Source organism: Diabrotica virgifera, chromosome 7 (genome assembly GCF_917563875.1).
Source record: "Diabrotica virgifera virgifera chromosome 7, PGI_DIABVI_V3a".
Taxonomy (NCBI): Eukaryota; Metazoa; Arthropoda; class Insecta; order Coleoptera; family Chrysomelidae; genus Diabrotica; species Diabrotica virgifera.
Window position 1 is genome coordinate 35,246,305 of NC_065449.1, and position 15,117 is coordinate 35,261,421.

Consider the following 15,117-nt stretch of genomic DNA (forward strand, 5'->3'; position numbering starts at 1 on the left):
GTACCTTATTAAATGTCTTTTCAATGTCTACAGAACATAAGTAAAAGTCTATACATCTTTGGGCTAGCACATTCAAGCCGAATAAAGCATCTCTTGTAGGTCTGAATCCCGCATAAGAAAAAAAAGTTCAATAATAGCAAGCTAAAAACTTGTTAATAGCTTTACGGTATCTAGTCGGACAAACTTTAATATATGGGAACACTGGAACAGGGGAAGTTTTAATGGTAGACAGGTTAAAAATTTGGAACGTCAGGAACGTATTTTGTCGGACAGAACTTCAAATTGATTTAGTTCCCTTTTATTAAACTCTCATGCAAAAACCAGACTGGTGTTTATCACCAACTGGGCATTTTTATGAGTGGAACACGAAGAACATGTCAAATGACAGGAATCATGTTGGTTAGTAATAGCAGTCTGATTTTTGCATGACAGCTTAATGAAATGGTGACAAATCAATTGGAAGTTCTGTCCGACAAAATACATCTTACGTTTTCGTAGTATGACGTTCCAAATTTTTAACCTGTTCCACAATTAAAACTTCCCCTATTCCAGTGTTCCCATATATCAAAGTTTGTCCGACTAGACACCCTTAAGCTATTAAAAAATTTTCAGCTTGCTATTAATCAACTTTTTTTGGTACGCGGGATCCAGACCTATTGTGCCCATACCATTTCTAAAGCCAAATTGTGTGTCACTTATTTCACTGATTTGGGATAGGAAATAGTAAATAGGGAGAATGCATGGTAACCTGAATATGGAAAAGTAAAATATGAAAACCGTTACACAATTGCCTTTTATTGCCTATTCTATTACAACTTAAATTCAATTTTTATTTTAAAATCGGACAACATATGAACTCATGTTTAAGAATATTAAACTGAAACAGCATAAAATATCACATGATTTTAAAATCGGACAGTTGTAAAAAAGAACCATTGTTTGAATAAAAAAATATCAATCTTAAAAAATACACATCAGCGACTTCGTCCTCTTCCTCTTGGAAAATTATTTCTGCCCCTACCGCCACTGTTCCCTTTGCCTTTGGCTGGAGGGCTCTTAGGCCTTAAGGCTTCTATTCTATCAGTGCAACTGGTTGTGAGAGTAGTAGGTGTGAAGTAGCTTAGGTACTGGTCTGAGTTAAAATTGGAATTTGTTAATTCGGGACCAATTGTAAGCCAGCCTGGACGGATTGTACTATCTCTGCCAAATATGTGTAGTCTTCTTCTTCCTTAAATAAAACATATGCAATGAAATATACATATTCGGGATGTTAATGCATGAAATATACAGCTCTTAACTCAGGATTAATGGAATTTGGTTTATAGGGTCAGTAACTTGTTATCAAATTATTATACGAACCAATGTATGGTGCTTCTCACAGCCTTCTTTCAGTGCGTCATTCATTATGACGTCATATAATGTATTGGGTGTGTCGAGAATTATTTCATGTAATTATTGACGAATCTGACAGATGCCAGGATCGTACTTAGCCACAGGTGAAAAGCTTGTGGCATTAAACTAGTACTTTTATTGCAAGGTGGATTATTAAAGATAATTAGTAGATTTGATTTTTACACAATATGTTTTGTAATTGGAGTAATCTCGAATATTAATAAAAATGTAAAGTAAACAATATTGTTTATTAAATTTATAAATATGGAAACATTAAAAAAAAACGACGACAAAACGACCCATTTATTGTTTTTCATCTTCTTCTTGTTCTCTAGGTGCCGTTTTCGCTTCGAAAGTTCGCAATCTTTTTCTCTTCTTCTTCTTGTAATAGGACTATGTCCTGTTTCTTCTGTTACAGTTTCTGCTGCGATCCGGAGCTCCAGCTCTCGTACCATCGTTTTTTGGGTCTTCCTATGGGTCGCTTGGTGTTGGGCTTCTGTGTTTTCGCCCAATGCTCCATACGTTCAGAGTCCATCCGATCTATGTGGTCTCTCCACATGCGTCAAATCCAAACTGGAAGAATATCACGTGGAAGATCTCCACATCCGGTTGTGAGATAATATAGCAGGAGACCTTAAAGCTATGGGCGTGAAGAATTGGATTGAAGACTGCTCAAGGCATAGAGAAATGCAGACATGTTGTCAAGTCGGCTAAAACCCACAAAGGATTGTAACGCCACGGAGAGAGAGAGAAAGAAAGAGAGAGAGAGAGAGAGAGAGAGAGAGGGAGGGAGGGAGGGAGGGAGAGAGATAGAGAGAGAGAGAGAGATGTGTGTGTGTATGTGTGTGTGATAGATTTCTCAAATATTCGATGCATTCAAAATTAAATGCATGATTTTGTATTATTCATAATCAAATGATTCTTTGAAAATGCCAAAAAGAAAAATTTTCTTACCTAAACAAAAATGTTCAATAATGTGAAATATCTCAACGGGCTTCTCCAAACTACCATATTCATTTTCTTCCGAAATTATTAAGTCTATATCTACATTGGCATGTATAAAATCACCATCAGTAGAGCGTCTCACTGTGCCCTTAATACCCATAAGGCAATGTTCTTTAGTCCTTTGAAATACCGCCTTGGGGTCTAGTGTTTTTGAATGACCAGGATTCTTTATATTTGTCCTGATCCATGATATATCTTCACATCTACAAGAAAAATTAACAAATAATAATAGTTGTTGTTTGATGTATACTTGGTTGATTACATCAAAGGTACTGCCACTTGGCTCTACATATTCTTTTTCCTTGTTTATTGAATGCTATACAATTTATTTCATCAAATTATTATTCTTTTCTCATCATAGATTCAGACAGACCTGCTCCCACGACTAGTTCATTACCTCAATTTAATTAACCAATTAATTATACACTCACCGTAACAAAATTCCGCCACTACAAATTTTTGATTAAGTTTGACAATTTATAACTTTATTATTTGTACTCCAATTTTCAACATTCTTGCATCAGTTTGTAGGTTATCGTTTGTTATTATTCTGGCAACAAAATTTTTGAGGTTATACTTCTTTACGATCGAGGGTGAAATTTTATAATTCTCTTGCGCATGCGCAGACAGACAGTATGTAGTTCGTTGCTAATCTTTCAAATTATGTATGTATCAGCGCAAATAAGTCATTAACACTAGAAAGTCTGGCTTAGCATACCTACCTACCTAGAAAGCCCGAAGGGATCATTTTGGGATCATTTTGGTTTCAGTTTGAAGAAATTAAATCTACTCTAGAAAATAGAATCTGATTTCATTTTTTACTTTCATTGCTTAACACAAGCTACCTATCAAAAACATTCGGAACACCATACAGTTTGCAGTTTTTGATATTTGCCACACATTGCCTTGTTACAGCCGTGGCAATGATTGGAAGTATGATTTCCTTTACAAAATATTTTCAACTGATATTTTTTTCATTTTTGGATAGTAACAGTGATAGTTGTTGGTAGACCTGGTGTTGCTAGGCGTAGTTCCAGATTTCGGGAGGCAAGGTATGGGACCCATAATTCTTCACACAGCCGAAGAATAAACTTACGAAGACCGACTCTACTTTCAATTACTTCTTTATAAATAATCCATGCATTTATTGCTTCCAAGTCAAGAGTATTATAAAACACGTACATAGGCCATCGTCTTAAAGTTACTTTTGTAGTATAAAGACGCGTCATTTGGTCCTCTACACCAACAATTGTATCTTTGTGTTCACTTGTGTTCACCAATAATTTTATCTTTATTACGTAGATGATCAGTACCAGTATAAGGGTAACCATTTACAATCAACATACATAAATATAATTTTACCCATCCGACAAAAATTTGAAAGAAAGGCTCGTCGAATTTCCCAGAAAACAATAATAACTTACACAGGGCCAATTTGGCCCCTGTAGACTTCTATGGTAGATTTCTTTGAAAAACCATTTAATAAATTTAGTAATCAATATTTTTTTGTGGTAAATAAGGCTTTGTATCAAAATATTAAAAGTCATAAAATATGAAATTATTATTGCCTCAAATAAAAAAACTACAATAACTTCAAATCGCAACAGGGGCCAAATTGGTCCCTCCGACTTTCTAGTGTTAAAAGAATATATTAGTGTTTTTAGTAAATGTATTATTTATTATAATTTTTGTGTCTGGATTTGTCTTCCTCGGGAATAAAATATTTTATAATAATAGTAAGTATAATTACTTTAAATTTTAATTTTTATACTTCACTTGGTCTATTAAATTTGTCAGTATGTATGAGAAATCTTGTAACCTGTCAAATCAAAGGCAGTATAGCTCAGTGGTAGAGCGTTTGACTGGAGATCGAGAGGTCCCCGGTTCAAATCCGTGTGTTATCTAACTTTTTTTTTTATTTTTAGTATTGTTTTAATAAAAATTTTTGGAAAGTAGTAAGTAAAAATTAGTTTAATCTTTAAATACAAATAACCTGTTGAAAGTATATTTATTTCGTTGAAATCGTATAATAGAAGTATAACTTCTTACGTGCGTACAAAGTACACACACATTCTTTTTTGCTTAGGCTTGGCATTATACAGGGATCAAGGGAAGCGTTGTATTTTCTCCTAACTTTAAAAAATTCTGTGGAAAAATTAAATGGCTGATTTTGTTTCATACTCCTTTCGTATTATCTCAGAGGCATCCCTAACATTTTGTTTTTGGAACTATCCGAATATCTCTTTTCTTGTAAGAGCTGCACAATTTTTTGTAAATAAAACACTGATTGACTCATAAACACAAATATCTTAAATAGAGGTTAGAGTGATAAGATTTGAATGGCCCGCAAGCAGCCCAGATCTCGATCCTATCGAGCATTTATGGGATGAATTGAAAATAGCTATGCGCCGTCATCTTAGGCCTCCGCAAAATTTGATACAGTTATAGTCCTGGTAGAACATCGGGCTATTCCCCGGGTAAGGATAACACATCTTATTTATACGATGCCAGATTGGGAGCAGTCGTTGCTACGAGAGGTGGACATACCCGTTATTGAATTGTTTTGTTGTTAATTTTGTTTTGTGTTGTTAATTTTAGTGTGTTTGGTATTTTTAATTAAAAAACCTTCAAAGCAGTGTTTTTATTTACAGCTTTTACAAGAAAAGAGATATTCGGGTAATTCAAGAAACAAAATGTTAGGTATGCCTTGTAGATAATACGAAAGGAGTATGAAACAAAATCAGCCCTTCAATTTTTCCACGGAATTTTTTAAAGTTAGGAGAAAATACAACGCTTCCATTCCCCCCCGTATAATGCCATCTAAGCAAAAAATTTTTGTTACCAGAATAATAACAAATGATATCAATACATGTACCTACAAACTGATGCAAGAATCTTGAAAATCGGAGTATAATGTCAAACTTAATCAAACATTTTTAGTGGTGGAATTTTGTGCCGGTCGCGGTGGGTGAATAATTGATTGGTTGATCTTGAAATAGAACAAGGTTTTCCTTCGTTAAATATTGGAAGACGAAAATACACTGGGGTGCAAAATTAACCGGAAACCTTAAAAATGGGTCATTTTTGATGTCTCGAATTTCCTAAACCTGTTGTCCGATTTAAGTGATTTTTTAATATGTTATAGCCTTATTCTTTATCAATATCGCTGTAATAATATTGTGGCTAAACAGGTAAATTTTCATTGCATACTGGGTGTACCAATGAAACTGTGTTTTTTCTTAAATTTCGTGTCACCCTGTGGAATATTCTAGCATTTCTAAAATACTCAAATTAAAACCCAACTATAGCCTTATGTTTTCTCAACATTCTGTTTTTTGATTCATTCGCTTAAGTAGGGCCATAAAAAAGTTAAGAAATTTAACAACTAGCCATGTTCTTTATCAATACAGTGTGTTTCTAAATAAGTGCGACAAACTTTAAGGGGTAATTCTACATGAAAAATAATGACAGTTTGCTTTATAAACCTATGTTCGCAAATGCTTCATTTCTGAGATAGAGGGTGTTGAAATTTTTCTTACAAACTGACGATTTATTTATAGCTCAAAAACCAGTTGAGATATGCAAATGAAATTTGGTGGGTGTTAAGACGTAGTTATTGTACATGTTTTGACATACAAATAAGAATTTAATATTCACCATTGGCGCGCATACGGGTAATATAAGCCCTCATATTACTCATATGCCTGCCAATGGTGAATATTAAATTCTTAATTGTATGTCAAAAAATGTGCAAAAACTACTTCTTAAAACCCACCAAATTTCATTTGCATACCTGAACCGGTTTTAAAGCAATAAATAAATCGTTAGTTTGTAAGAAAACTTTCAACACCCCCTACCTCGGAAACGAAGCATTTGTAGACATATCGTTGATAAAGCAAACTGTCATTATTTTTTCATGCAGAATTACCCCTTAAAGTTTGTCAATTATTATTTAAAAACACGCTGTATTGATAAAAAACATGGCTAGTTGTTAAAGTACCTAACTTTTTTATTATCCAACATAAGCGAATGAATCAAAAAACAAAATGTTGAGAAAACATGAGGCTATAGTTGGATTTTAATTTCAGTACTTTATAAGTTCTAGAATATTCCACAGGGTGATGCGAGTTTTGAGAAAAAAACACAGTTTTATTGATACACCCGGTATACAACGAAAATTTCACTGTTTAGCAACAATACTATTACAGCGATATTGCTAAAGAATAAGGCTACAATGTATTAAAAAAACTACTAAAATCGGACAACAGGTTTAGGAAATTCGAGACATCAAAAATGACCCATTTTTAAGGTGTCCGGTTAATTTTGCACCCCAGTGTATAAACCACAATTTTTCGATTATGAACATAGAGATGAGACACCTCAAGATCCAAAAACCGCGTTTAGGTAACTCAAGTTCGTTAAATAGTAGATTTGATATGATGTCTGATTATGATAATGTTTTTGGTTTTTTTAGTGATATTTTTATATTAAATGACGACCTATTTTAAAAAAACTATCATGCTCTTCAACAGAAGCTAACCGATCCAGTAAAGACAAAGGCAGATATTGATGCGACTGATTTATTTAGTGAGAAAAATACTTTAAAATTATTTTCATTACCTGATTCATTAAATCCTCTTGATATTATTATTAAAGAATTTGCTGTAGTCAAATCTAGAAAAACAACCATTTAATTCAATTTAGATTTAAGATATTTATTTCTAGATTTAACTAATATATTAATGTTTTATTTCTTTTGTTTTGCCTTATTTTTTATCATCAGTAAATCAGTTACAAGAAAAACAAAATTTGAGTTCTTGCAATTTGTTTTGTTTTATTACGAGTAAAAAATAAAAAATTATAAATTTATTTCATATTTGGATATAGTACTTATATTTAAAGGGTGCTAGAATATGTCTCGCACGCGAAATTTGCGGGGGCCCTTTCTATATTAAAATAGTAATTTTTTGAATTCCGAACATTTCGTTTCCACAATGTTATGTAATATTTTCGTTTATTTTTTCACTAACACTGTAAATCAAAGTTTCAAGAAAGTTTCAATATTCTATTATTAATGATAGACTTTAATGTATTGTTGATCTCGTTCTTTAATTCAATAACCAAGTTTGTGAAGATGACCATTTGTAATAAATTTTTGTTTGTCCAAACAGTTAGTTGTGAGTTCTCATACTAGTTCAAAGTCACACAAACATATACACCAGTGTCACAAAAATAATTACCTCCTGAAACCCCATTTTCTTAAACAAACCCTCCCCATATCTAGCCCTTCTGAACTCCCACACCACAAAAATACAAAACTCCTTTGGGCAGCCACTTCACCAACATCTAAGTTCATCACTTGGTCCCAACTCCAAAATTGCATATTCGTTGCACCCATAGTCCTTTGATACTCCTCTAATGGTGGTTCCACTAATATCACATCAAATTTATTGTTAATTGTTTTTAAGTCATAAGTCATTAGGTCACACTTTAGATACATAGGGGGCGTAGCAGTCTCCTGAATGAGTTCATCTTTCAACTTAATCAACTCTCGTAGTTTTGGATATTCTTCAAACCTATCTGCTAACCCAACATCACGAATGAAGTTTTGGGGCCTCTGACCAGTATCTACGAAGTGTTGGCAGTAGTCATTGTGAGGATTGGAAGATTGTGTTCCCTAAAAGTTCAACAGAATTAAATTTTGAAAGCATATAAGTCTGTGGTACTAAGGCAAAACCTGATATGTCAAAAATTATTGATTTTTCGTTTTTAATGCCAAGATGTACATTGAGCAATGAAGAATATGGTGACAAAACCCAACATAGCTAAACACATCCATGTAACCAGTAGATGATAAAATTAGTTTCCGATATGTCCACTATTATAACAACACCGCAAACTTTTAAACTCAGCTGCTGCAAAATCACGTTTTTTGACATATCAGGTTTTGCCTTAGCACCACAGAAGTAATACTAAACTAAAAAAAAAAGATTCCTTTAAAAAAGGTATAATTCATAAAAAATCCCTAAAAAGGGCTACATTGCAGAACGTTTTTGGAATAATAATTCCATCATCAGTGCTTATTAAAGGTACAAAGTAAATACCCGAGCCACCACGATATGTGGGTAAAAACTCTTTAGATATTATAAAGTTTTAAATTGTTTACATTATAGTATAAAAAAATTTAATAGATGTGATGTTTAAAATATTCCTAGATTTAACTTCAGGCATCACAGAGACAATAGACTCAAGCAGAATCATAAACAATATGGATATGAAATACAGAGTGAGTTTTATGTATGGAAACACTTAATAATCTCGGAAACGGCTTGCACAATTTTTATAGATTTTGGTAGGTAAGGGTTTTCTGAGGTGGCCGATATTATAGTGGCAATTACATTGTTGTCAGATTTTTCGTTTCTCTGGAAATCTAATGAACTTTCTTATTTCAAATGGAACACCCTGTATATTTTTTGCGTTTTGAAGTCCTAAAGAAATACTGACTATTTTTCATGTTATATTCCCTATACCTAAATGCCATAATTTCGGAGTTATTGCTACATTTATTAAAAAAATTTAAACAAATTATAAAAATAAATTTTTTCGGCTTGGGTAAATATTATTTTAGATTGTGAACATTGTATCATTGTGAACAAAAAAGATATTTTGTAATTTTTCTATAAAATTAATGGTTTCCGAGTTATAAACAATTTAAAACTGACAAAAATCGAATAATGACGATTTTCAAGGTTCAAAAATGCAAATAAAAATTATTAGTTTTGAAACTGCGTAGTACCCAAATTCAAGTTCAAGCCCTATTTTACCAGATATCGATAAGTAATTTGAACTTGTTTTATAATAAAATATTTTTTTAGTTGTTAATGCAGCCCGATCGTCCGTCCTCTCATATGCACTTTATTAACAAATTAAAAAGCGATGTTTTAGAATAAAACGTACCAAAAACTCTTATGGCCAACTCCTAGAAAAAGGATAGAGCTTAAATTTAGGTACTTCGTAATTTTTAAAATTATATTTTTTATTTGTGTTTCTGAATCTTGAAATCGTCATTATTCGATTTTTTTCAGTTTTAATGTGTTTATAGCTCAGAAACGATTGATTTTATAGAAAAATTACAAAAGATGTTTTTTGTTATAGATGATCCAAAGAACCTAAAGTAATATTTACCCGAACCGAAAAAATCGATTTTTATAATTTGTTTAAAATTGTTTTTTATAATAAATGTAGCAATAACTCCAAAATGATGGCATTTAGATATAGGGAATATAACATGAAAAATAGTCACTATTTCTTTAGGACTTCAAAACGCAAAAAATATACCCGGTGTTCCATTCGGTTTCATTAGGTTTCCAGAAAAACGGAAAATCTGACAACAATGTAATTGCCACTATAATATCGGCCGCCTCAGAAAACCCTTACCCAACAAAATCTATAAAAATCGTGCAAGCCGTCTCCTAGATAATCGAGTGTTTCCATACATGAAACTCACTATGTATATGGTACAACATATTTATATAAACATACTAAAACAAAACAAAACTACTACTTACGTAAAGCAAAATACATGGTCGTCTCAAAACAAGAACGACCGCAAATAAGGCAAAACATTACTATAAACCAGAGGTCGGCAACGTTTTTAATGTAAAGAGTGAAATACTAAATTAAAAATTCATGGCGGATGCCAACTATAATATACGTTTTGAATTTCTTGTCTAAATTAACAATAGTTTATGGGCGCATTAAAATTTATTGAAGGGCTATAAACGATCATAACTTTGAAGTGGTTAAAGAATTAAAATATCTAGGAGCAACAATCACCAATGACAACAAAATAGATCCAGAAGTTGAAATGCAAATAATAGTAGGAAACAGACCTTTCTTTTCACAATGCAGCACCTAATAAAGTCAAAACTTCTCTTACAAGACTCACCATGGGTTGTAGAACCAATGATGATGATGAATATGCTACACATTGTTAAAATTTAATATAAATACCTTTAAAAACAGAGAAGAATCCTTGTAAATTAACTCATCTGTATAGTCCTTATTTTTATAACCATACTTTTCGATTTCTCCCGCATTTTCCTTGCTGGTTGATTTTTCATGAGAAGACTCTCCGGTTCCTAATACACTTCTTAATTCATCAATACCAGATACACCAAACTAAAAAGAAATAGTCAGATGGGGTTTGCAAAATATTTCTTTACTTACTGTTTGTGCTAACAACATTTTCCTTTTGCGAGATTTTTCTCGTAACTCTTTCAACATTTCAGCCATTTTCTCGCTTTTTTTTATTTTACATAAAGCTAAAAATCAAAATGTTTTATTTATTGTTTATCACAACCCAAAATCCAAAAAACCAACCAAAATTTTTTCACTGGCACTGAACTGAAGCTAGCTACAAAAGTTGGCTTGAGGTGAGGTTAAATTATACAGGGTGGCATCCGAAATTTATCATAATTTCAAATTGGCTACATTTGGGTAAAATATGTTAACTATAAATAATTTGTAAAATTATAGGATCAAATAATAATTTCCCACTACTTAAAAATAGGTATATCATGGGTATATGAACTAAAGTAACTTTATTTTGTTGGATTTATTACAAAATGAGGAGCTGTACATTTATTCCTCATCAGGCTCCATTTGAATAGAAGATGAAGATAGATGTCACAACTTTCTAGGTTATACATCATTGTTATGAATTTCTGTTCTGTCAATGTCTATCTTTAGTCCATTTAATTTGGTAGAAAATGATATTTTATGTATGAACCTTTTTAACAATTTAAATTACACATCTAAACGAAATGAATCTAAGTCAAACTAGCTCGTGTAGTAATGGGTTAAATTATGTAGGTTTCAATCAAGATCACGGTAAGTTCTATTCACTATTGTATATTGGATGAGACCTAAAAAATTCATGAATGCAATGGTACAAAATATGTTTAAGTAGTTTAATAGCCCTATATCACTGTAAACAAACAATAATTGTGGAAATTGTTTATTTAATTGATGTGCCATTTGATAACATATGTTTTTTACAAGTTCTTGTGCATTTATATGCATTTTTATAGCTTCAGTTATCTGCATAACATAATTTAAGAAAAAAATATTTATTCATATTTTAATTTGTATTGGGGCTTGGTAATTAAGTATATTTTATATTTCATTGGAAATAATGATATTTTCATTCTGAATATCAATGTAGGACAACATAAAACAAAATAAGTTCTTGAATCAAAATTTTGTATGTTGTTCATTGTATTTTTATTATTTCTTGAATTTTTATTATAATTTTTAATACAGCCTTCATTTTTGAATAAAAATATAATAGTTAAACATTTGGGTTTAAGAGACACTTTATTATTAAGGGTGGCTTATAGATATAAGTAAAATATATTATGGTAGCTTTTTATAAAAAGTACTTAACTAAGAGACAAATTGCAATAATTGTATAATAATCGTTGTAGATATATACTGTGTTTTTATTTACAGAAGTTTATATGTAAATACTAATTGCATTTTGATATTTCGTTTGTTTGTATTCAAAGATAACCAAAGTTGAGATATTTGTCATTATCCTTGCTTGTGTAATTGTCATTATTTTCCTCTGTTATTGTTTCAATTACTAAAGGGTCAGTATACCCGGTTCACAATTATAGTGCATAGACTTATTCATAATTGTAGTAAACTGTAAAATTGTAGCTTGGTAGACCAAGCAATACACACAGCAGGAGTACTTCACTATTCTTCTTCTTCTTCTTCACGTGCCATATCAGAATTATCTGATGTTGGCTATCACCATTGTGAAGGCTTCTCAATCTTCTGCAATATATGAATAATTGTCATGCATTTGATATCTGAGTCCATTCACCAATGTTTTTTAACTAAGAAACTTGTTTTCTTCCTACACCTCTACGACCCTCTATTTTGCCTTTAACACGTTGACGGACAGTGCGTCAAATGTATAAGCAAGTGTTGTGACACTATATGTATTTTGCAAAGTAGAATAGGGAAAGTGCAATGTCTATAAACGTTTTGTCACATTACATCAATCGAAATTAGACGTCTATAGACGTTCTGTCTGTCAATGTGTTAAGGATCAGTTGTAATATTTTATATCGATTCCCCTTCACTGCATGTCCCAGATAAGACATTTTCCGGTGTTGAACAGTCTTTAGCAGTTCTCTTTCTTTGTTGACCCTCCTTAGTACTTCTTCATTAGCTTTTCTTGCTGTCCAAGGTATCTTCAGCATCGGTTTATGAAGCCACATTTCCAATGCTTCAATTCTGTTCATGATCGATACTTTTATTGTCCACACATCTGCACCATACAAAAGTACAGACCAAACATAGCACTTAACCATTCTTTGTATTAATTCTAAACTGAGATGATTATTGCAAACAAATTACTTTATTTTCATAAAAGTAGTTTTAGACATTGCTATTCTACATTTTATTTATATGTATGGATCTAACTGGTCCGTTATCACAGTTCCCAAATATGTCATTTTGTGAACTTTTTCAACTTGGACTCCATTTAATTGAAGCCCTGCATCTAAATATGGGTCATGACTAAAAACTAAAAATTTGGTTTTGTTTGAGTTTATTTTGATGCCCATTTCCTCTCCTACCTTGTGAATACGGTCAAGCAGAATTTGGAGATCTTCTGACACTTACTATTAATAAGTTCAATTACAGAAGAGCTTAGATGTAACATTTTTCTCCTAATGCCAGATTTTACTTGATGCCACATGTGTTATTGTATTTTTAATCCTATAAACTTTAATGTTTAATCCTTTAACCATAATATAGATCAGGGGCCACCAATTAGCGGACCGCAGTCCGCATCCGGACTGTGAGCTAGTTTTGTGCGGACCGTCAATAAATTTAGAATAATAATAATAATAATAATAATGTTTATTTAGGAATAACAATAAAGATTTACAAAAAAAATAAAAGGCATAATGAGTACTACCTAAATAAACATAAATAACTCACTGAAGTTGAGCTACCCTGTATATATATTACTAATATACATACAAAAGTAGCACCCCTTGTGCGTGAGACTTAAAAATATAATATACTAATTTACAAATATAAACAAACACAAAAAATATTTAACAAATGTATAAATGTATACAGTTATATGAAAATTTATAAAAATACTAAAAACTCTAACATTAATCAAGAAAAAATAAAAATATAATAATTTTAATATAATTTGTGATATAAATGTGGCCATCAATAATTCAAGAAATGTCGCAGTTGATAATAAAAATCTATTTAGATACAATTTTTTATTTCTTATTTAAGTTTATTTATTACAATTATTGTCCATTGATAAGTTCTTCGCAGAATTTTGTTGATTTGTTCCCAATCCATTGTTTAATTTGGGCGCTAGTTCCATAAACTCAGACACAGTATCCTATGAAGTTCAGGACCGTATTACTAGGGCAAACAACTTAATGGTGTATAATGTTAAAGAGTCTTCTAGTACCAATTTGCAAGAAAGGATTGATAGTGATAAAGCCAGTTTGGAACCTATCCTTCATGAACTAGGTATAAATTCCAATGTTGTGCTTAAAGTAATACGAGTTGGCAAAATAAATCATGGTAGATCCAGGCCTATTAAAGTTGTTACAAATAATTCTTATGTAATAAAAGATGCAATGAAATCTAAAAATAAACTTACCGATGGAGTTAAAATTAGTTACGATAACACTAAATTTCAGCAAGACCAGCTAAAAATGGTTCGGTCTGAACTTCAGGCAAGAAAAGATAATGGTGAACTTGATATTTCTATTAAATATATCCGTGGTATGCCAACAATTGTGAAAAAAGCTCCAAAAAACTGAAACGTTCTCCTTTATTACTTTATTACCAGAATGTTGGTGGGATCCGTACAAAGCTAGTTGAGCTACGTAACGCTATTGCACATTGTGTATATGATGTTATTATTTTGGTCGAGACATGGTTGACAGATAATTTTACTGATCATGAGCTTTGTTTCAACAATTATAGTGTTTTCAGAGCTGATAGAAACTTAAATACTAGTTCAAAGAATAGAGGTGGTGGAGTTTTAATTTTAGTTAATAGTAAGTTTAAATCTACGCATCTTACCACTCACTTTATTAATGTTGAACATCTGTTTGTTTCTTTGTCAAGCCATAACGAAACTGTTATTATTGGAGCTGTTTATATTCCACCATCATCAAATCAGGATATTTATGTGGATCATTGCTCTGCAGTAGAGTTTATTGTTGAAAACAACCCTAACAGTAGCTTATATCTTTTTGGAGACTATAATCTTCCACATGCAACTTGGAATTATTCTACTGAGGATGGTCTTTCTGTCTCTTGCCCTGCAGAATATCCTGCATTAACGGTTTGTGAAAGTTTTTCATATTTGAATTTAAGGCAGGCCAATGTAGTTGCAAATCAGCATGGAGTATTACTTGACTTATGTTTTTGTAATGATGATGCTCTGGAATCAATTACTGTTGACACAGCGGTGGACACTTTATTGTCAAACAATTACCACCATGTTGCACTTTCATGTGAATTAACTGTTAGTGATATTAATCCTTTGTCTTGCGATATTCTGTATTATGATTTTAAGAATGCTGATTATATAGCTTTAAATGATTATTTTGCTCCAATTAATTGGGAGTATTTCTTAGCTAATGATGATATTAACAT

At 31.8% G+C, this 15,117-nt stretch overlaps 2 protein-coding genes across 2 annotated transcripts in view; one reads left to right on the forward strand and one right to left on the reverse strand.

Moving 5' to 3' along the window:
* Positions 1–775: 775 nt before the first annotated feature.
* LOC114326452 (N6-adenosine-methyltransferase non-catalytic subunit) lies at positions 776–10,919 on the reverse strand. Its single transcript, XM_028274831.2, has 6 exons — positions 10,780–10,919; positions 10,627–10,721; positions 10,411–10,578; positions 7,638–8,074; positions 2,347–2,600; positions 776–1,228 (listed from the first exon to the last, which is right to left on the reverse strand). The coding sequence occupies exons 2-6, from the start codon at positions 10,690–10,692 to the stop codon at positions 975–977; spliced, it is 1,179 nt and encodes a 392-aa protein (XP_028130632.1). The 5' UTR covers positions 10,693–10,721; positions 10,780–10,919; the 3' UTR covers positions 776–974.
* A 159-nt stretch (positions 10,920–11,078) lies between these two features.
* The window catches only part of LOC114326453 (WD repeat domain phosphoinositide-interacting protein 3), a 33,407-nt gene continuing 29,368 nt past the window's right edge, over positions 11,079–15,117 (forward strand). Inside the window, exon 1 of the mRNA XM_028274832.2 lies at positions 11,079–11,289. Within this exon, the coding sequence (XP_028130633.1) occupies positions 11,223–11,289 (67 nt within the window). The 5' untranslated portion in view covers positions 11,079–11,222. The remainder of the gene's footprint in view (positions 11,290–15,117) is intronic.